Here is a 22,361-nt window from a genome sequence, read left to right as displayed (position 1 = left end):
CCCGGCCGCGGCAGTTCCTGTGGTTGCGTTGTCCCCCGAATTCGCTACAATATATATATATATACTGTGTGTGTGTGTGTTTGTGTGTGTGTGTCTCAGCCCTGTGATGGCCTGGCGTCCTGTCCAGGGTGTCTCCCCGCCTGTCGCCCAAAGACTGCTGGAATAGGCCCCAGTAGCCCTGAGAGCAGGATAAGCGGTTAAGATCATTTCAAATCATTTCCGTGTCATTATTATTTATTCTATTCATGGTAATGCACAGCTCCACAGACACACGAGACACCGCAAAAACAATACATTGAAGATAAAAAACAATAAAGACACAAAAGAGAAAAGCAAATTATACAAATAAATAAAGGCGAGATCATATTTTATGTAAACAGATTCGGAGATTTGCAAATGTTGGTAGTTTTTAAAGCCTTTGTGTTTTTTGAAGAAGAGGTTGTCCTCATATATTGTTCAACTTCTTTTTTAAGTGCAAAGAGTTCAGGCCTTCTGTGGGAGAATTGACATTTATGCATATGAAACTTGGCTAAAAATAAAAGCATATTTATAAAAAAAAGAATGCGTCACCATCTTTGTGATTAAAATTTAGGAAAACCAAAAATAAAATCTACTCCTGTATTTTCACAATGTGTGTCTGGTGTGTGGTGTGTGTCTGTGTGAGAGTCTATAAAGGGCCAAACTAAAGCACTTGGGGCCTTGATTCTTTTTGGAGGTTATTGGGGATGATCGGGGGCACCTATAAAAAATAGCAGAACAATAATTAAAATTATGCATAATTATGCGTAATTATGCAAAATATGCATTTTTCTTAAAACAATTTGCTAAAAACCACTTTTCTCGACATTTCAGATGATTCTGAGCATCTTTGATTTTTTTCACCTATATAAAAAAAAATTTCTGGGACTTAGAAATGTTTTGGCATTATGCAATATATATATGCATTTTTGCAAAAATGCACTTATGATCCTCATTTTTCTGGAGGTGGTAGGTATTGTTCCAGAGAGGACCAGAAAAATAGCAGAAAATTAAAATAATTATAATACTTATGAATAACTATGCAAAATATTCATTTTCTAAAAACGGCTAAAAACCACTTTTCTCGGCATTTCAGATGATTCTGAGCATTTGGGGGGGAGGGAGTTGGAGTGGGGGAGGGGGGTTTAGGGGCAGGGGGAAGGCGGTTAGCTGGCAGGATGAAGAGGAGGGAGATTTAGACGGGTGGAGAACCAAACCACTCGGGGTCCTTCTAGTTCTTATAGCAAAGGTGAAAATCAGAAAAGACCGAAATCAGCGATAAACGACGTCTTTCGGAGCTTGGCGGCTGCGTGTAGAAGACGTGACGCGTTTCTCTCTTCGTAAATAAACATCCTGGCCCACTCGTCGTTACAGTTGGTGGCGGTAATGCGCCGAAATCGCTGTTTGCCAACCGCCGATAAGCCTAAAACAGAGAAGAAGTGGGACGAGGGCGTAGAAGAAAAAAATATATAGGCAAGATGGCTGCAGGCTCGGAATACGGGCTGAGGAGAGTCGTTTGGCAAAGTAAGTCCGTTATGTTTGGGAATATTTATCGACTTTATATTTAGCGTTCCTTAAGTGTTTCGCCCAGGCTTTCCTTGACTCGAGAGTTTCCCCCACGTCTTATCCCCCCCCCCCAAGTTGTTATTTCAGGTCGGAGGATGTCAGTCATAAGTTCCACTCTGTTATGTTTTGCGGCGGAAGTGTGTGAACTCAACGGAAAGTAACAAGACCGCGCTATAGCAGCCCTCTAGCTCATCCTGATTAGCCATCGTTGCTCATTTTGGCTGGAGTTAAGAGGAGTGAGGCTGCTATGTATTTGCCAGGAGCCCCGCCTCGCTCCATTCTAGCTAGCACAACCACAGTGCCGTTAAGAGGACCTGAACTGTAAACTGACCAGCAGACAGCCCACAAACCTCCCCTCACCACGGCGAGGAACTCTGGTGAAGTGGAAAAAGGGGAAGCTGAGCGACAAGTGAAAGTCCCAAGTTTGCAACGGACACGGAAGCCACTACCTGTTGATGTTGCTGGAGTGGCATGCCGAAACGTCCGCTGTCAAGTTCGCACCTACACCGGGAGATAACCCTTTTTCCGGGGTCGATCAGTGTCATTAATCATATTTACTCCCTCCCACAGAATTAAAGGAAACCATTGTCGCAGATTGCAGAAAAACTGAAGTGTGGAAGGTAGGACTCCTGTCAAAGTGCACAATACGGAAATGTCACGGCTACAACTTAGGCATTCACCTCTTCTTTTTCTCAGAGCATTTCTATCCCCTAGGCCCATTTTCACCTCAGCACCCAATGAGCAAAAATAGCCTGTTATTATGGGCCCCATAGTATTGAAAATGTATTTGATTTGGCTCTCTAGAGGTCAACCCAAAACCTAGTTGCATAAATCCCAAATGAAAAATGTGTGTGCTCTCTGCCTAGATGCTCTTTTTCTTAAATAACTATTGTTCTGCGTGCCTATGTCCTTCCCCTCAGATATTGATTTTGGACCAATTCACCACCAAGCTCCTGACATCATGCTGCAAAATGTCTGATTTAATGTCAGAGGGAATAACAAGTAGGTATTCTTGTTTGTTAGTTTGGCGGAGGGGAAGATGCTGACATGAGTCTCTTTTCCACAGAAAGACTTTGCATATAACACAGGATGTAAACCACCGTTGGTTTATTTGACACCATACCCAAAAGGTAAATCGGTGATGTTGGTGACCAAAGACAAAAAGATGCAGAAATGAGTAAATCTTGGTGCACCCCACCTGAAACTGCAATAAAAATCAAGATATTCACGCACATTCTCAAAGCTTGCTTGTTGTTACATTCAATTAAAGGCATATCAATTCGATGACATTTTAATATGATCGAGGCTGGTTTTGCATAAACTGGTATCATTTATATGTGTTTGTCTATAGCAGTTCTGTTGAAATTGATGTTCTTTCTCCTTAGTTGTGGAGGACTTGTACAAACGCAGAGAGCCTGTTCCAGAAATGAAGGCTATCTACTTTATGTCACCAACAGCAAAGGTATGATATTGAGACTCTGTTTTGACCATATTATTGTTATTTCATTTTTATGTAGTTGGTTGTTCTGCATTTTTTAAAATTGGGCTTGAAATTATTATTTTTTTAATTAATTCTTTCATATCTTATCTTGTATGTCTATAGTGCGTGGACGCTTTTATTGCAGACTTCAAGTCCAAACCCAAATACAAAGCAGCATATGTTTACTTCACCGATTGTAAGTAAACTGAGACCTCCAGATGAAGGTGCTACCACTTAATAATTTCGTCATTCAATAAGGTGGTTAAGTACGCTATTGCATAAAATGATCCCAGAAGTGTGTGCAAGATTGAAACAGACGTCAACTAGTATGCTTGAAATATTTTTTCACCAGATTTTGGTCGATAGAATTTAACACCCCCACTTAAACAATATTTCTTTCACAGACTGCCCTGATGACCTGTTCAACAGTATGAAGTTATACTGTGCAAAGTATATACGTGTTGTTAAGGAAATAAATATGTCTTTCTTACCATTAGAGTCACAAGTAAGTGTTTACCCTAAAGCATGTATCCCAAGAATGTCTGCTTTTTTTATCCAGTCTGCATATTACTTGGTAAATGAGAGAAAATTTGCTTTTTTTCACTTTTTCCATGATCGCACACTTTTTATATTACTTTGTGCAAAGTGAGCTGTTCAGTGTAGAGTTTCAGTTCAAGTGTATACTTAAGTTTATCTGTCATGTGTATGTTTTTGACCTCTGAAATAACATTAATTGACAATCACTGGATTTAGAGATCTGGAAGATTCTGGCAATGCCTAGAAAGAGAGCTGGCTGTTCTAAACTTAGAATTATGTAACAGTGCTACAAGCATCATGTGATCCCATTCATTCCTAAAGGGAAACTAAATAATATCACACCAGATACTTCTGATATTTGGAAATCCTTGGATTTTGACATCCTTATATTAGGACAATCTTTATAATTGGAATTTTTAGTAATACTCAGAATGGAATAAGATGATCAGTTAAAAAAAAGTTGCTTACTATTGACGGAATTTGTTAGCTTTGGGAGAACACATAAATAGAGTTAATTTAAAAAGCTAATAAGATATACTAATTTATACTTTTAAGTACCGACAGTGGTTAGCGTGGTCGCCTCACAGCAAGAATGTCCTGGGTTCGAGCCCCGGGGTAGTCCAAACTTGGTGGGTCGTCCTGTGTGGAGTTTGCATGTTCTCCCTGTGTCTGTGTGGGTTTCCTCCGGGGGCTCCGGTTTCCTCCCACAGTCCAAAGACATGCAGGTCAGGTGAATTGGCTGTACTAAATTGTCCCTAGGTATGAATGTGCATGTGTGCGTGTGTGTGTGCGTGCGTGTGTGTGTTTGTGTCGGCCCTGTGATGGCCTGGCGGCCTGTCCAGGGTGTCTCCCTGCCTGCCGCCCAATGACTGCTGGTATAGGCTCCAGCATTCCGCGACCCTGAGAGCAGGATAAGCGGTTAAGATAATGGATGGATGGAAGTACTGACAATAAATAGGCAAGGAGTTATACCCACACAACAAGAAAATGGTAAATCAGGTAGTTGTCAATGGATTGAAATGTCCATGAATTGCAGTCAAAGTAGCCATAATGCCAAAATTGCTTTATCTCTTCTAATTTTCATCTTGTTTTAGTTAGGAAGTCTATCTGGGTTAAGGTGATTGCTCATGCAGGACTGCCCAGTCCAGAGTTGGAGTCAAAGAAAGAAAGTACTCTCAGAACAAAAGAGAAAAACTATCTGCCATTTGTTAGCCCTGTAATTTGATTTGTAGACCCGTGTACATCTGTACGTGTATTCATGTTGACATAAAAAGCTGACTTATTCTTTTGTTGAATATATATGCGATCTTAAATTCTCATAACAGCAACTTGTTCAGTTGATCCAGAATGTTCTTACACAGGTGTTTATAAATCCACTCCCTTTCAGGTGTTCACATGTGATAATCCAGGGGCTTTCCAGAGCATCTACAGCCTGAACAGTCAGGACAAAAACAGTACAATGGAGACTCTGGCAGACCAGATAGTCACTCTCTGTGCCACCCTGGATGAATACCCCGGGGTCAGATACAAGAAGTAAGCCAGAGATGACTTGCGTCCTCAGCCACTCCTCATTTCTCAAACAGAACACAACCTTGTTTGTAGCTACATTATATTTGTTGATTAACCAAAAAAATCAAAATTGACTTAAACATTACAACAAAAGTAATACCAAGTAAAACAATTTGAGATTTATTGTGATTGACTTGAAGTATTACCTCCTTTTCTGATACATCTGAAGAATGTTATATGAATGAGTGAATGAATGAATGGGTTTTTTTTTCCAAGATAAAATGAATTTTACACTGAATAGTTACAGTAGTCCCCTAGTGAAACATGAGTGTCTGTCTTGTGCCAACCATTTGCTGCAGTAGACACACAACAAAACCATTTTTCAGACAAAGTATTGCCAGTGCCAACTTGGCACTGCCAAGTACTGATCTGAACCGATACTTTTAACAGTATACATCACTAGATTGTGGGTATTTTACAGAAACTGTTGAGATATAAAGGTTTTCAAATTTTGTACATGTGATGAAAAAACTAACTAAATGGATGTTCTTTGACTTTGAATTCTTGAAGTGCTACAATAGACACGTGGCATTAGATTCTAGTTTTGGGAAATTCTACAATACCAATAACATATTCCAGCATGCCTGACATCCTTTATCAGTTTCAGTTCATTCTTACAATCTCTTATTTTTACTAATGGTCTGTGGCTATTTGTCATTTTCTAGGGACAGCAACATGGAGAATGCCAAGTACCTGGCACAGCTGGTGGACAGCAAGCTGGCCAGGCACTTCGAGTTGGATGACAGTGGCAAGAAAAAGGTTAGACAGCTTTCTTACGGAGAGCGTTGACAAAATAAACAAGGGCTTAGCACAGGGAGTATATTAGCATCTCCTAGGAAATATATTTCTAGAGATATAATTCTGGACTGTCACAGTATAAATGCCTGGATTTTAAAGTGAGGAATGATTGCTTGGCACCCCTGAACACTGTAATGTTGGATTTTTGATGTGGTGTAAAATTATCTTACACCATTTGGTAGGTACCCCTTTACTACCATTGATAACCAGTATTACTGTTATTCCCCATTAGAGGGCGTTGTTGGGCTCTCTTACTGTTCATTGGAAATCAAGTTTCAAATGTATTTATCACATGAAAAGTAAGTTTACACTTACTCTCTTAATGAAATGCCTGTAAGCTGACCAAAAAGGCAGCCGAGTTGTTCGGCACCGTTATCATCCTCCAGGGTTCTGATACAGGATGACTTTTAAAGTTTGGAAACACCTCTGCCTGCGTTAGACTTAAATTGACCCGAGGTTATATTGTAATTTGATTACAGCAAGCAACATCACATGGCTGGACAAATTAGAACCAAATGCGACTTCATCTGACTTGGGCATTGTTTCTAACCCCTTTAGATTGTCATTATTTTGCCATCAGTTCATTAGATGTGTTGTTGCGCTCAATTTGTCTAACATTGCCCCAAAAAGCCAGCATTAAAGCTGTAATATGCACCTTTATTTTTTTATTCAAGGTTATTTTTAATGACAATGTTTAGTTCATATCCCTGGTGTTGCTCTGATACTATATGCCCCCAGGAAACCCACCAACCACAACAAGCCTAGTTATTACCATTAACTACTTACATCGATATCTTACCAGAATCCTGCTCTGGAGACATTTTCAGTACAGTTTCATTGAAATTGTATGAAAGCATCTAGCCAGTAGTCATAGGCCAAAATTTAAATCACTCAATATGATTGTAATGACCAGCTAATAGCTAGTTTGTGATGCATCTTTTTTTTCCCCATGCCCAACTAGGGAAAAACCCAGGCTCAACTGCTGATAGTTGAGAGAGGCTTTGACCCTGTCAGTCCCATTCTGCATGAGCTGACCTACCAGGCCATGGCCTATGACCTCATTGATATCCAGAACAACACCTATAAGTAATGCAAGCTTATTGTATCTCCACATGTATTAATACAATAAATACAAGCTTGCTCTATCTGTCTCAGCACAAGTCTCAAGCCAAATTCACGGTTTTGTGTGTTTTTGTGCTCAGGTACAAGACTAAAGATGGCTCAGAGAAAACAGCCTTGTTGAATGAGGAAGACACACTTTGGATTAAACTGAGGCACTTACATATTGCTGAGGTTTCAGCGTAAGTGTCACAGACGTGAGATGTCGTATGATGTCTATTTCTAGTTCAGTTATATTAGTTGTGTATTTAGCTCTAAAGTTGTGGGTGATGGGCGTCCGTGTAGTGTAGCAGTCTATTTCATTGCCTACCAACACGGGTTCGCCGGTTCGAATCCCCGTGTTACCTCCAGCTTGGTCGGGCATCCCTACAGAAACAATTGGCCGTGTCTGCGGGTAGGAAGCTGGATATGGGTATGTGTCCTGGTCGCCGCACTAGCGCCTCCGCTGGTCGGCTGGGGCGCCTGTTGGGGGAGGAGGGGGAATGTCCTCCCATGCGCTACGTCCCCCTGGCAAAACGCCTCACTGTCAGGTGAAAAGAAGCGGCTGGTGACTCCACATGTATCGGAGGAGGCATGTGGTAGTCTGCAGCCCTTCCCGGCTTGGCAGAGGGGGTGCAGCAGTGACGGGGATGGCTCTGAAGAGCGGGGTAACTGGCCAAGTACAACTGGAGAGAAAAATGGGGAGAAAAATGGGGGGAAAAAATCCAATTAAAAAAAAAAAGAAAAGTTGTGGATGATGAAAATTGTTTGTAGCAGCAGTATGCATAAGTTATAAACTTACAACTTGACACCATGGTTTTTTACCTGGTTTAATATTTTTATTAAAGTTGTTTTCAACTGTGATATGTATAGTTGTCAAATGGATTTATTTTTTAGCTGGTATTGCGGGACTTTAGTTTTTGAACCGCTTTCATTCTTTCCTGATCCTGACCCCATACGTTATCATCTAATTTTTTTTTCCCGTCATGCAGGCAAATTCCCAAGCTGTTGAAAGAAATATCTGCTAGTAAGAAACAGCCGGATGGGAAGGTAAGGTACAGTACTAAGCCGGTATGTAATGTAACACTCACTTTGCTGTATTCTGTCTTTTCAAGTCACTCCTATAAAAAGCTATAATCTGGGCATCCGGGTAGCATGGCGGTCTATTCCGTTGCCTACCAACACAGGGATCGGAGGTTCGAATCCCCGTGTTACCTCTGGCTTGGTCGGGTGTCCCTACAGACACAATTTGCCGTGTCTGCGGGTGGGAAGCCAGATGTGGGTATGTGTTCTGGTTGCTGCACTAGCGTCTTCTCTGGTCGGTCGGGGTACCTGTTCGGCGGAGAGGGGGAGCTGGGGGGAATAGCATGATCCTCCCACGCACTACATCCCCCTGGCGAAACGCCTCACTGTCAGGTGAAAAGAAGCGGCTGGCGACTCCACATGTATCGGAGGAGGCATGTGGTAGTCTGCATCCCTCCCTGGATCAGTAGAGGGGGTGGAGCAGCGACCGGTACAGCTCGGAAGATTGGGGTAATTGGCCGGATACAATCTGGGGAGAAAAAGGGGTAAAAATCCAACAACAAAAAAAAAAAAGCTATAATCCATGGGGACAATATTTTAGATAACATGAAAAATATAATAATAATAACTTGTATAGCACTTTTCTAAAACAATGTTACAAAGTGCTTTACAAAGAGATAAAACCAGACAAGGCAAAAATAAGAGTAAGACCAAATAATTAAAAATAAGAATAGTATAAATAAATAAAATCAAATATCAAATATTTGTAAAAGCTTTCACAAAAAGAAAAGTTTTAAGACAAGCTTGATAAGAAGCTAGAGACTTGGTTTGTCTTAGTTCGGAAGAGAGTTCCTTAGTGTGGGGGTTCTAACAGCAAAAGCCCGATAACCCTTTGTAACGGAGACATAGGAATAACCAGCAGGGCTCCGTCTGCGGATCTTAATGGTCGAGAGGGTGTATACCAGGTCAGTAAATCAGAAATATATGTAGGAGCAAGATGATTTAAAGGCTTAAAAGTGAGCAATAATGCCAGTTCGAATCCCCGTGTTACCTCAATCTTGGTCAGCCTTCCCTACAGACACAATTGGCCATGTCTGCGGGTGGGAAGCCGGATGTGGGTATGTGTCCTGGTAGCTGTACTAGCGCCACCTCTGGTCGGCCGGGGTGCCTGTTCGGCGGAGAGGGGGAACTGGGGGGAATAGGCGTGATCCTCCCACGTATTACATCCCACTGGCGAAACTCCTCATTGTTGGGTGAAAAGAAGTGGCTGGTGACTCCACATGTATCGGAGCAAGCATGTGGTAGTCTGCAGCCCTCCCCGGAGCGGCAGAGGGGGTGGAGGAATGACCGGGACAAGTCAGAGAGCGGAGTGATTGGCCAGATCCAATTGGAGAGAAAAAGGGGGAAAAATTCCCCCCAAAAAAGTGAGCAATAAAAATTTAAAACCAACAGGGAGCCAGTGTAGGGAGGTGAGCACAGGAGTGATATGGTCATGCCTCTTTGTCCCGGTAATGAGCCGAGTAGCGGCCTTTTTGTACCAACTGCAGACGGTGGAGGGAGCCCTTGCTGATACCAAAATAAAGTGCATTACAATAGTCAAGCCAAGAATTGATAAGAGCATGTACAACTTTTTGCAGTTGATAAAAATGACCTAATTTTGGAGATTAGCTTGAGCTGGAGAAATTATGACCAAACAACATGTTTGATTTGATTATCAAAACCGAGGTTAGCATCGAATATTACCCCAAGATTCCCAGCAGCCTGCTTAAGACTACCTGACAGACCACCAAGATTAGTAACAAAAGGGCTGATGGAATTTTTGGGACCGAACAGAATGACCTCAGACTTACCAACATTAAATTTGAGAAAGTTTTCAGACATCCAGGATTTAATGTCAGAGAGGCAAGCTGTGAGGTTTGCTAGGGCACTAGGATCTGTGGGTTTTAGTGGCATGTATAACTGAGTGTCGTCAGCATAATAATAGTAAAGCACATTGTGATTTTGAATGACCTGGCCAACGGGCAGCATGTATATAGAAAAGAGAAGGGGGCCAAGAACTGAGCCTTGAGAGACACCACAACTCAACTGAGCCATCGAGGAAGTAGTTACCCAGAACAACAGAAAAAGTTCTGTTAGTGAGCCTTGAGAGAGTAATAAGCTAAGAGCCGAGCCCTTGATGCCAACCCAAGTCTCCCAGGGGTGTCAAACTCCAGGCCTCGAGGGCTGCAGTGTCTGCAGGTATTTGTTGCAACCGTGCACTACACCACCTGATTTAACTAATTAGCTCACCTCCTAGATTAAGGAGGGAAAGGAACTACTTTAATCAGGTGGTGTAGTGCATGTTTGCAACAAATACCTGCAGACACTGCGGCCCTCGAGGCCTGGAGTTTGACACCCCTGCAAGCGATGTAAGAGGATACTGTGATCGACTGTCAAAGGCACCACTGAAGTCTAAAAGAACTAAAATATGACCAGTAACATTTGTTAATGATGGCTTTGGTTTTTGAATCAAGCACATTATCCGCATATTTCCTAATATCGTCTCCCCAATCAAGACTGTCTTGCCAATCTAAACTGCATTAAAATGTTGACATATCATGAATGTGACATAAATATTACAGGACAAGTCAAGTCAATTTTATTTGTATAGTCCAATATCACAAATTACAAATTTGCCTCAAGGGGCTTTACAGCAACACAACATCCTGTCATTAGAGCCTCGCATCAGATAAGGAACAACTCCCTAAAAAACAAATACAAAAAACAACAACAACAGTTGCTTAACTACCTTTAGTTTATTTTCACATTCATCCATCTCACACTTCATACAGGACATGCAATTACCGCTACAGTCAGTGCAAAGGCAAGTCATGGGGGACAAATTACATTCACTTAAAAAAAAAAGAAAGCACGCCACGGTTCACCAAAAACCAATATTATGCCACAAAAGTCTATCCTGGTGAACTGGAGTGGTTATTTGGAATGGTTAAAGTTATTGAAATCTACAGATCAACAACGTTATGGATTGACAAGGGGATTTTAATTTGTTTCTCACCTGCACTTCCATCATTTGTAGATTACTTGTGTATATACCATACTTATCCTGTATTAGAAGTGTTGTTGTTGTTGTTCTTATCTATCTACGTATATATATTTTCTTTTTTTGCAGATCACCATAAGCAGTTTATCCCAGTTGATGAAGAAGATGCCGTCATTCCGTAAACAGGTGGCTCAGGTATGCAGTGCCAGGTGATCATTCCAAGATCAACTTAATAGGCTGATATACTGAAATAAAGTGGTATCAGTTTAAGGAATAACATACAACTAAAACTAGAACTAGAAACAATTATTACTGTGATAGTTCTGTTCCACTGGGATGTCATCTCTCTAAGACCTAATTACAGATACCAGATATAATCCCTCTGATTGCGGGGACAAAATGGACAAACATACTTTTTGCCTTTATTGTACAGGAAAATGGAGAATGATTTTAAAAAAAAATGGGAAGAAGGGCTCTCGGGCAGCTCAACAGACTTAATACATGAGTGCTCAAACTCTGAGCTTTATGTTTCACATCCCTGTTTTGCTTCAGTCTTGCCGAGGGGTCACAGGGAGAATAGTTAGCAGTGCTATGAGCGAGGAGCCAAAAGGGAAGTTTGTCCCACCTTTGTAATCAGCAGCTATTACAGTTTGTCGGGAGCCTGGAAAACTGTGGGCACATTAGGGGAACTTAGCACGACCCTCCGCACGCCTTGTGTTCCCCAAGAGAAAGCCGCTGGTGAAAAGTGATCGGTGCCAATTGTATTACAGGATGCGTTTGGAATTTTACAACCTCCCCAACCCCCTTAGGGATCATGCAATGATGGGGCCTTAGGAAAATAGCAAGTTGAACATGCCATATTGGAATGAAAAGTGGTAGAATATCAACAAAACAAAAAAAAATGTTGAGAAGACCGGAACACAGGAAATATACATCAAACATCCTGGGTTGAATTTGAACCTTGAACCCAAAATGATGCATTTAGGCCTGAGGCATCTTGATACTCAACTGGTAAGCTATCAAGATGCACTGCTTCTCTCCGGGTGTAGAGCTCATTGTACTTTTAATGTCTCTATTTTTGTGTTAACTGTCTTCTTCTGGCTGCTCCCATTAGGGGTCGCGACAGTGGATCATCCATTTCCATCTCTTCCTGTCCTCTGCATCTTCCTCTGTCACGCCAACCACCTGCATGTCTTGCCTCACCACATCCATAAACCCCTCCCCTTTGGCCTTCCTCTTCTCCTCTTCCCTGGCAGCTCCATATTCAGCATCCTTCTCCCAATATACCCAGCATTTCTCCTCCACACATGTCCAAGCCATCTCAATCTTGTCTCTCTTGCTTTGTCTCCAAACCGTCCAACCTGAGCTGTCCCTCTAATATACTCGTTCCTAATCCTGTCCTTCTTCGTCACTCCCAGTGAAAATCTTATCATCTTCAACTCTGCCGCCCTCCAGCTCCAACCTCTGTCTTTTCATCAGTGCCACCGTCTCCAAACCATACAACATAACTGGTCTCAGTACCATCTTCCCCTTCACTCTTGCTGGTACCCTTCTGTCACAAAACACTGCTGACACTCTTCTCCACCCTGCCTGTGCTGTGTTAACTGTACTTTATATAAATGTATATATGCTTCTCACATTACAGTATTGACTGATGTTAACTGACAGGGATGTTTTGAACATGGACACCAAATAACCTCAATGGGCTAGTGGCTAAAACCCTCATCTTCCATCCCTGGAGGGAAATATATACCTGTGTATTTACTGTGCTTTTATTGTTGGGATAATCCCACCCTTGTGTGCTTGTATTGCCTTGCCACTGTTCTATTCAATTTATCTGTTTGTGATATCCGTGTCTCTATCTGAACCCCAGAAAACTGTTCATCTAAATTTGGCTGAAGACTGTATGAACCACTTCCATAATGTGGAGAAACTCTGCAAAGCTGAACAGGTCTGCCTGAATTTTGTGCATTTTATGTTTTATAAACTGTTTCGGAGGAGAAAGTGTTAAACCCAAGGGTTGTGTTTAGCAAACAAAAATCATGAGGGGGAATTGTTCTTCTACTGCCTCTGTTCCCACGGTGAAAATGAGACCAACTCAATTAAAATTTGTTAAAGTAAAACTCAAAACTCCCCTTGGTCTCGCTCCCTTTTTTGCCTAACATTTAACTGTAAATGGAAGGAGACTTCATAGCTGAGTGCTGGACTCCATCAAAATAGACTACTGGAGATGATTTCTATTGCTGGAAGCCCTACTGTCCCTCTGTAGATCTGAATTTCAAAGTCTTGCGGTGAATTATTCTGTTAAATTTGGCAGTTGGTCGGGCTTATTAGTTTGAACTCAGCGGTGTTGCTTCCGTTGTTTGTTCACAAGGTGTCATCCAAATTGGTCGCAGAGGTGCACCGGGACAAGCTAAGGTAGAGAATTATATTTGTGACAAGTGTGTGTTACTGTGTAGGACCTGGCAGTGGGCTCAGACGCAGACGGGCTGAAAGTGAAGGACCCCATGAGAACCCTGCTGCCTGTACTGCTCCACCCCTACAGCGTCTACGAGAAGATCCGAGCCGTGCTGCTTTACATCTTCAGCCTCAATGGTAACCCTGGGAAAAGATCACCAGATGTCATCTCAACTTAAGAGTCACTGTCTTTAGTTTAACGTAAAGTCCAACTGTTCTCATGTCGTCAGGTGTTAACATATTTAATCCAGTAAAGTTGTGTGGTGTGTAATCTTCATGTGTCAGGTTTAAGAGCAGATTTTTGTGGACGATTGCCTAACGTTTGGCAGTGGAAAGAGTTCAATAACTGATGACATATAACGTGTGTGTGTGTGTGTTTGTTTGTGTACGTGCGTGCTAAACAGGAACAACAGAGGAGAACCTGAACAAACTCATTCAGCATGTAAAGATTGAGAACGACCGAGAGTTTATCCTGAACTGGAAAGAATTGGGAGTGCCCATTATCTCATCGGTATGGGGGTTGCTCCAAACAACTACAGCTTATTAGCTAGTTAATAATTTCAAAAAATTTATTCTTTATACTCAAGGCTCAGCATTTTTGGTTTTTACCGATATATCCAGATTTTTCACCCGGATTTTATGTTTCCATGGATCCAAAAGTTGTTCCTGTTCGTGTGAGGTTATGTAACAGTGTCCTCTTGTGGCGAAATTCGGGATGCTGGATGGCTTGGAAAAATAAAAACTGAAAACGCTGAGCCTTGTTTATACTGCACCTATGATTTAACACTGTCCATAGACACAGTAAAGCTTACGGCTACTTGTGACGGCGGTCTCTGTTGTCGCCATCTCGGGTTCATGTGTAGATATGTTTCACTAGGAACCCATCCTGCTCCCCTGTGCTCTGTCCTTAGGCGAGCCTGTTCATTTTGTGTTGTCATTCTGTCAGTCATGCCTTGATGCCTGTTTTCTTATCCTTTTTTTTTTTTCCCTCCTAGACTAGCCTTTTCTCTCGCAAACCCACCAGACGGGATCGTTCCCAGGACGACACGTACAACCTGTCCCGGTGGACTCCTGTGGTCAAAGACGTGATGGAGGTCAGTATAGCACACTGACACTGTGTGATTCCTCCAAATCAACTGACATGTTACCTTTTTTTGGGATGGAGTAGCCTTGTTGAAGTTAACTTAGCAACCTTTAGAAATTGTAATTATCAAACTGAGTCCATGACTCGCTGAGTTGGGGAAAGAAGCAGGTACGCATCGGGAATGAAAGCCGTGGCTCAGAGGAAGAGCAAAACCAAGCTGCATAAAATTTAACGTTGATTCTGAATATTTTCAGTCTCACCTGATCAAATTCTTTCCTCCAGCAGCTAAATTTAACCACTTCGAATTATTACCTCAAGACTCTTGTTTATTAGCTAGATGTTCTTTTTGTTTTTGTGTAGCTACGTCAGTTTGTTGTACGTCCCAACAGTCCTCCCACAGTCCAAAGACATGCAGGTCAGGTGAATCGACCATACTAAATTGTCCCTAGGTGTGTGTGTGTGTGGGAGGCCCTGTGATGGCCTGGCGGTCTGTCCAGGGTGTCTCCCCGCCTGCCGCCCAGTGACTGCTGGGATAGGCTCCAGCATCCCTGTGACCCTGAGAGCGGGATAGGCAGTTTGGATGTTGGATGGCCATCCCAACAGAAGCATGAAAAGCTATTGAGGGGGCTGCGATGACTTGCGTGGCACAACTCGGGATGTGAGGATTTGGGTGTAGGGAGGATGCCACGGTGTTAGGTGGGTTTAGATAGGATGTGGGATAGATTTGGGAAAGAAAACAGACTCTCACAATAACTGAAGAAATGTCATGTGACCCTTAAACCTATAGGTTGATCTAGGTCACTACCTCTGCACGACTATACAACCCTCCACCCCCCCCCCCCCCACCACCTACCATCTGAAAGGCGTCCGTGAGAAATATGACGAATGTCGCTATGAAAGCAGCACAAAAAGGGAGTTCTCAGATTCGGGTCATCTGATAGCTCGTATTGGATGCATGTGTGTTATTCTATGCCGTGGTGTCCCGTTCTGCGAGACCGCATCACAGCTTAATCTTTGTGTGTTGATCCCTGGGGCTAAGCCATATAAACCATGTATAACTTGTTGAAAGGGTTTGGAGGCACTCTTTCGCCAAAACTTCTCTAATATTTTATTCAATTAAACGTTTTAGCCTAGATAAATAATTTACATAGATTAGTCAGATGTCAGTTTTGCGGGAGGGAAGGCAGTATCGGCCTCAGTCAACGACTGCTCTGTTGAGATTTACTTTATTGACCTGTTAAGGCGGATATGCTGCCTTCTGGCTTGCCTTTCTTTTCTTTTTTCTTGTGATCAAGTTTGCTAATGGGTGTTTCTGGGTCAGGCTAGTTTGTAAGAGCCATTAAAAAGGAAATTACTTTTGAGATGTGAGGCGGTATTGTAAAACGCTGCCTTTATTTTCAGAAAGGGATGGAGAACTGAGACAGACTCGGTTACTCAAATACCCATGGGCTGTTTGTATTTGGCATACTGGGTCTCAAGTCTTATATTTCCAGGACACACTTGTTCATCATTTATTGAGAAATGCCTCGCAATCTGTGGTTTAATCAGTTGTCAAATTAAGCACTGTTTGCCACAAATTGTTTCTATCTATTATTTATGCCTTTTTTATCAAAGCAAATTCCCAAAAGTCTGAGCTCACCCTGCAGCAGTTCACATGAGCACCACTGCTTTGGTTTAGATGAAGCCGTCTGAGGCTGAGAGGTATTCAGCAGCAGGTCGTTTTACCCCCAAACATCTAAATCTTGTTTGACATTGCCTCGCTACACCTTTTAGTCAGTAGACGTAGTCCCGTAGTGAGTCAGATGTTCTGCTTTCTGCTTTGTTAAATAACATTCGTTTACTGAAACAAGACTACAGAGTCGGAGCAGAACTCAGACTGCGTACACACTGCACTATTCTGGTAGATTTCTGCATATGAAGAAGTGCATTACCAGTTTCCGTCCATCCATCCATCCATTATCTAAACCGCTTCTTCTGCTCTCAGGGTCGCGGGGATGAACAGCTTCCCAAATTTAGAACAAGTGTGCCGGTCCATCCATCCATCCATTATCCAAACCGCTTCTTCTGCTCTCAGGGTCACGGGGATGATCAGCTTCCCAAATTTAGAACAAGTGTGCCAGGACCTGCAATATACGATGAAATGATGGGGAAGTGGAGAGGAGGGTTGCGTTTGAAAATGTCTTGTTTGCTGTGTTGCGTCCAGGATGCTGTGGAAAACAAGCTGGACGTCAGGGAATGGCCACACCAGTCAGAATGTCCCGCGGCCTGGAACGGTTCAGGGGCGGTCAGGTAGGTGTTGTGATTTCCATTACTAGTATATACAAATAATTGAAATGGTATATGATGTAAGTCTTCCTTTAGTCATACTGAAAGGGCTTTAAATACCCTCCTGCGGTGTTCTAAACTTGGTTGCACTTGTTATAGTTTGTCGAGGCAGACACTAAAGAAAACCAGAACTATATTTTTTCATAGTATTTCAAAATCTTTGGCGACAACCAAAAAAAAGACTATCATATTACGCACACACACACACACTTGCTTGCTGGTTGTCCATCGTGTCCAATGATGACCATCTACTCCTATTTGTGAGTCCTTTGGTGGCTGAATAGTCCGATCCTGGATGCATAGTTGCGGTTGCAGACCGGGCATGTAAAAGTGGTGCTGGAGGGGGCAGGGGTAGCTTTGCGGGCATGCCTCTTCGCACGCTTTGCTACACGGTGTTGTGTGCGCTGGTTTTCCATATACTCGACTCCCTCTGAGATGTGAGAGTGCCAAGTTGTGCGGCAGGACCTGGCGTGAGAGTGCCAGGTTGTGCGGCAGGACCTGGCGTGAGAGCGCCAGGTTGTGCAGCACACACACACACACACACACACACACACACACACACACACACACACACACACACACACACACACACAGACAAACCTTAACAAGCTCTAGTCGACCTCCAGTGCTTGGTTTGGGAAATTACAGCAAGATTCAATCCACTGATATTAATATAGATTGTGTATTACGCATTGTGTATTGTTTATTATGGCAGTTAAGTCAATGAGGGCTGTGATGTCATTTTAAAATTTGATGTCTTTGCTGTTCTTTTTTGGGCCAGTTTCAAAGTTATTCTGTTTAGTTCTCTGTGAATTTCTCTCCTGTGGACTGGAAGGTAGCCATCAGAGCAACAACGAGAAAGTGATGAAATAAGCAACGTAGCAGTTGATTATTATTTGACACCACACAGGCCCAGTCTATACTGGTCTAGGTTGAAGCTTAAAGTGGATCATGCCTTTGCAGCCCCTGGGCTGTGGAATATCCTGCCCTATGGCATCCAGTCCACTTCCACCACTGACACTTTCAAACCCTGTCTCCAAACCCGTCTCTATTCTTTAGCAGTTGAACCGGTAGGGTCTACTTGTGTGTGTGTGTTGGTATGTGTATCTGTCAACAGCATACTTGCGTACTACTGGGCCTGTCAGCCTAATATTTTATTGCACAGTTACAACTGTATGATCAAGAACCTCTCATGGTTGTGGTGATTCAAAACCTTTGAAAAACGTTCATTCGTTCTCTAGCTCGCTCGACCAACGCTGCCCTCTGCTGCTGCCTGATCTGAGTCAGCTGTAGATGTGAGTCGACTTAGATCGGGCAGCGACGGTGTCAAAACATTACGTGTGTATGAGTCTTGAAAGTAAACAAGAAATTGGTTGTATTTCACAAGTCAGCAAATCGTTCATTGCTTGATCTCAGCACAGGAGAACTCGAGGGACACCGGATGAACCAGAACTAAAAACCTCCGTCTTTATAATAAAGCTGGGTAAACTGTTTACACTCGCACATGCACCACCCGCATCCACAGTTGACTCAGATCAGGCAACATGATCAAAAGTTTTTTGGGGGTGGGGGGGGATTTTTCTTCCCAGTTGTATCAGGCCAATTACCTCACTCTTCCCAGCCTTCCTGGTCGCTGCCCTGCCCCTTCTGCCGATCCGGGGTGGGCTGCAGACTATCACATGCCTCCTCTGATACATGTGGAGTCGCCAGCTGCTTCTTTTCACCTGACAGTGAGGAGTTTCACCAGGGGGACGTAGCACGTGGGAGGATCACGCTATTCCCCCCAGGTGCCCCGACTGACCAGAGTAGGCGCTAGTGCAGCGACCAGGACACATACCCACATCCGGCTACCCACCCGCAGAAACAGCTAATTATGTCTGTAAGGACGCTTGACCAAGCCGGGGGCAACATGGGGATATCGTACAGCACTCTGGTCAGCGTTCGTTGTTGTTGTTTTTTTTTATGTGCTTTATGAATAAATGTCTTGAATTGAGGTGGGGCAGCCCCATTTAGACAGCGTTTCCATCACCGCCGTTAACGCGGTGGTTTATTTTGTTCTCACCGGACTGTGTTGCAGGAAGTTCTTGTTTGAACGGGAATCTCCGATTGCCGAATTTATTCCGAGATGATCGGTAAATTGTGTTATTTAGGTCAGTCCAGACGTGCCTGTGATGTTTCATTTCCCAGCCACATTCACACCCCACTCCCTCTAACCTCTGGGCTTATTGTGCATATGTTGCTTGACAATGACTGTCCCAATTTACCTTATTGAGTTTGTTACACAAGCGGGTCTGTCCATTGTGTGACGCACTCGCACTACAAGAGAAAGCCAGGACAATGAGGTGACTTGCAGCGACTTGTTTGCCCTGAACACTCTGCTGCAGTTCAATGAGTAACTCTCTATTTCAACTCAGTGACCCCAAAACCACACACAGGGGTGTTTCTTTCATCACTCTGCTGCCCCACCCTTGTGAGTGCACTCAGGCTGTGGTAGAGCCATGTTTATCATCTCCACTGAAGACCATGACGGGGGATCGTTTCCTCCAGTTATTTTGAACACCTGCGAAGAAGCTGGATAGCCGTTTAAGAAATACTGTACATAGGGGCGTCCGGGTAGTGTAGCGGTCTATTCCGTTGCCTGCCAACACGGGGATCGGCAGTTCGAATCCCCACGTGGCGTCCCTGCAAACACAATTGGCCGTGTCTGTGGGGTGGGAAGCCGGACGTGGGTATGTGTCCAGGTCGCTGCACTGGCGCCTCCTCTGGTCGGTCGGGGCACCTGTTCAGCGGGGAGGGGGAACTGGGGGGAATAGCGTGATCCTCCCACGCGCTACGTCTCCCTGGCGAAACTCCTCACTGTCGGGTGAAAAGAATCAGCCGGCGACTCCACACGTATCAGAGGAGGCATGTGGTAGACTGCAGCCCTCCCCGGATCGACCGGGACGGCTCGGAAGAGTGGGGTAATTGGCTGGATACAATTGGGCAGAAAAAGGGGAGAAAATCCCCCCCCCCCAAAAAAAATACTGTACAGTAGATACACAAACACACACACACAGAAACACACCTCTTTTACGGAGTGTTTCATATATACTGACCTAATTGTACAGCTCTCTTTATATATTACCTTGTGTCATTTCTTTTCGTCCTCCACAGTGCCCGTCAGAAGCACAAGGCTAGCGCTCAGGACGAACGCCGTGGCGGCTCTCGCCTGATCGTCTTTATCATCGGAGGGATCAGCTACTCCGAGATGCGCTGTGCCTACGAGGTCACACAGGCGGTCAAATCTTGTGAAGTCATCATAGGTGGGCTACGTGTATTATGCACCTAGTAGTCAAGTAGTCAAGGCACAGTATAAAAGAGATGGTACCCCACCCTGCGGCTGTGGAGTGCTTGACACTACCACTGCTACTTTCGGCTGCTCCCGTTAGGGGGCGCCACAACGGATCATCCGTCTCCATCTCTTCCTGTCCTTCTCTATCTTCCTCTGTCACACCAGCCACCTGCATGTCCTCCCTCACCACATCCATAAACCTCTTCTTCGGCCTTCCTCTTCCTCCATATTCAGCATCCTTCTCCCAATATACCCAGCATCTCTCCTCCACACATGTGGAGCATTTGACACTAGTCTATCTTAAATCACTGTGCAAACGACATTTTTTTATAGCTTGAGTCGGTAAATCACACTTAAACAGTGTCAGACTATTTACATCCTCCACTTCAGAGACGATTCATCGGCTCATGGACAGGTCGACATGTTTCTGTTTTTAATTTGTGAATTTATTTGAAATAGTTTTGCGCCGTCTTTTGCCATTAGATATTAAGTTTTTCAAGTTTCAACACTGGAAATGTTTTTGTCAAGCATGCTTTTTTCTTAAATACACCAAGATTTTTTTTTTTGTGCGTCATGTTGAATCTTGTTGACAACAGAGATGATTATTTTGACTGAAATGGCCCTTTTAAGTTTTAATAATAGTTGTGATATGACACAAACATTGCACAGGAGGGATTTCTTAACTAAATTGTGAGCTGCTGCATATTGTAACATGCACGTTACAATATTGTAAAACGTGCATGGATAACGTGCATATGAGCTGCTGTCATACAGATGCAGAGCGCCCCCTGCTGGAAATAAGCTGTACTTATTTAATATTTAATTTTATTCTTATTTTTAATTTAATCTAGTATTTAATGCTTGCGAAAAGGGGGGTTTGTTTAGTTTCCGTTATCAGGTGCATGTTAGTAAATTACAAATACATTGCTATTTGTGTTTCGATGGTTCTAATAAGTGGGAATTATGATACGGATTCACAGATTTTACTTAAAAAGGATGTTATAAATAAGCTTATTTAATAGTATTGTATTTTTCTTAATTGTATTAATAGAAATCATTCATCTGAACATGTTTCACGATACATTGGATTTGATATATAACATTTTTATATGACTTCAGGGTCCTCCCACGTCGTGACCCCCACCACCCTCCTGGAAGACATCAAGGCGCTCAGCAAAGGCCCCGTGGAGCATTTCACTATAGAAGAGAGGAGCAGCCACTGAGGTGTCTACCTGGTGATGCCCCCCCCCCCCCGCACAACTCCATCTGCCTTCACTCAGCACAGTGCACTCACTTTCCTCCTCAGGAGAATGAAGGGAATCCGCTGCCTTTTTTTTATAATTTTATTTGTTCTGCTACTCATGTCACATCTGGCGCATATTTGCAACAGAGCTGAAGGACAACACTTTAAACTGGGTTAGTTCAGTGACCCCCCCCCCCCCCCCCCCCGTTGAGGTGTAGGTAGACGTGAATGCTCCTGCATTAGCAGTTTCTCATTTCTTATGGATCAGATTAAAAGTGCACAGACCTCAGGCACTGACATAACGGCTTTAATCTTCTAAATGTTAATCTTCCTTTGTGTTTTGTTTTTTTTTTTTTTTTGTCTATCCTCGCAAAAGATGTTTTATATTGGAGGATATCTGATTAATGCTTAGAGATAAAATGGTCGGAAAGTAGCGTCAAGCTAATGTATATATGTAAGCGCTTAATCCTTAACGCAGTGTCCCCGGAAGGGCGTCTGTTACTACTGTTTATGTATATTTTCTCATATTATGTAATTATCCAGAATTGTTTTTAACATATTTACATATTTTTTTTTTCTTGAACAACTGACAAATAAATGGGTGAAGTGGTTCACAGTTGGGATGAGGTTTTGGCGTTTGTGTGCGGTGCCTTTTCTCCTCCATTGTGCATTTCTGCCAAAAAGCTCAACTTTTGTCTCATCTGGCCACAGAACACAGTCCCAGAAGCGCTGCGGAGCGTCCGGGTGGTCTTTGGAGAACTTAAGATGTGCAGCAGTGTTTGTGTTTTTCCT

At 43.2% G+C, this 22,361-nt stretch overlaps 1 protein-coding gene across 2 annotated transcripts; it reads left to right on the top strand.

The window, feature by feature from the left end:
- Positions 1-1,452: 1,452 nt before the first annotated feature.
- stxbp3 (syntaxin binding protein 3) lies at positions 1,453-22,190 on the top strand. 2 transcript variants are annotated; one of them, XM_056276119.1, is made up of 19 exons: positions 1,453-1,542; positions 2,155-2,204; positions 2,505-2,586; positions 2,970-3,046; positions 3,188-3,260; positions 3,469-3,569; positions 4,989-5,134; positions 5,836-5,929; positions 6,930-7,054; positions 7,171-7,269; positions 8,059-8,116; positions 11,259-11,324; positions 13,003-13,080; positions 13,589-13,724; positions 13,991-14,097; positions 14,582-14,680; positions 16,874-16,959; positions 20,149-20,297; positions 21,446-22,190. In XM_056276119.1, exons 1-19 carry the CDS (start codon positions 1,497-1,499, stop codon positions 21,547-21,549), a joined length of 1,776 nt encoding a protein of 591 aa, XP_056132094.1. In that variant the 5' UTR covers positions 1,453-1,496; the 3' UTR covers positions 21,550-22,190. The 2 variants fall into 2 exon arrangements, with proteins under 2 accessions (XP_056132094.1, XP_056132096.1); XM_056276121.1 differs by lacking the exons at positions 1,453-1,542; positions 2,155-2,204; positions 2,505-2,586 and having other exon boundaries at positions 2,998-3,046; positions 3,188-3,288.
- Positions 22,191-22,361: the final 171 nt, after the last annotated feature.

This window comes from Lampris incognitus, chromosome 3 (assembly GCF_029633865.1).
Source record: "Lampris incognitus isolate fLamInc1 chromosome 3, fLamInc1.hap2, whole genome shotgun sequence".
In the NCBI taxonomy this organism is placed as follows: domain Eukaryota; kingdom Metazoa; phylum Chordata; class Actinopteri; order Lampriformes; family Lampridae; genus Lampris; species Lampris incognitus.
The sequence above is the reverse complement of the archived record's forward strand: the minus strand, read 5'-3'. Positions and strand labels throughout refer to the sequence as shown.

Excerpts from the sequence above, each read along its gene's own strand:
- stxbp3 (XM_056276119.1), top strand. The coding sequence starts at position 1,497 with ATGGCTGCAGGCTCGGAATACGGGCTGAGGAGAGTCGTTTGGCAAA. Across the intron at positions 3,570-4,988 it reads TCTTACCATTAGAGTCACAA|GTGTTCACATGTGATAATCC; the intron begins GTAAGTGTTTAC and ends ACTCCCTTTCAG. Across the intron at positions 11,325-13,002 it reads TCCGTAAACAGGTGGCTCAG|AAAACTGTTCATCTAAATTT; the intron begins GTATGCAGTGCC and ends TCTGAACCCCAG.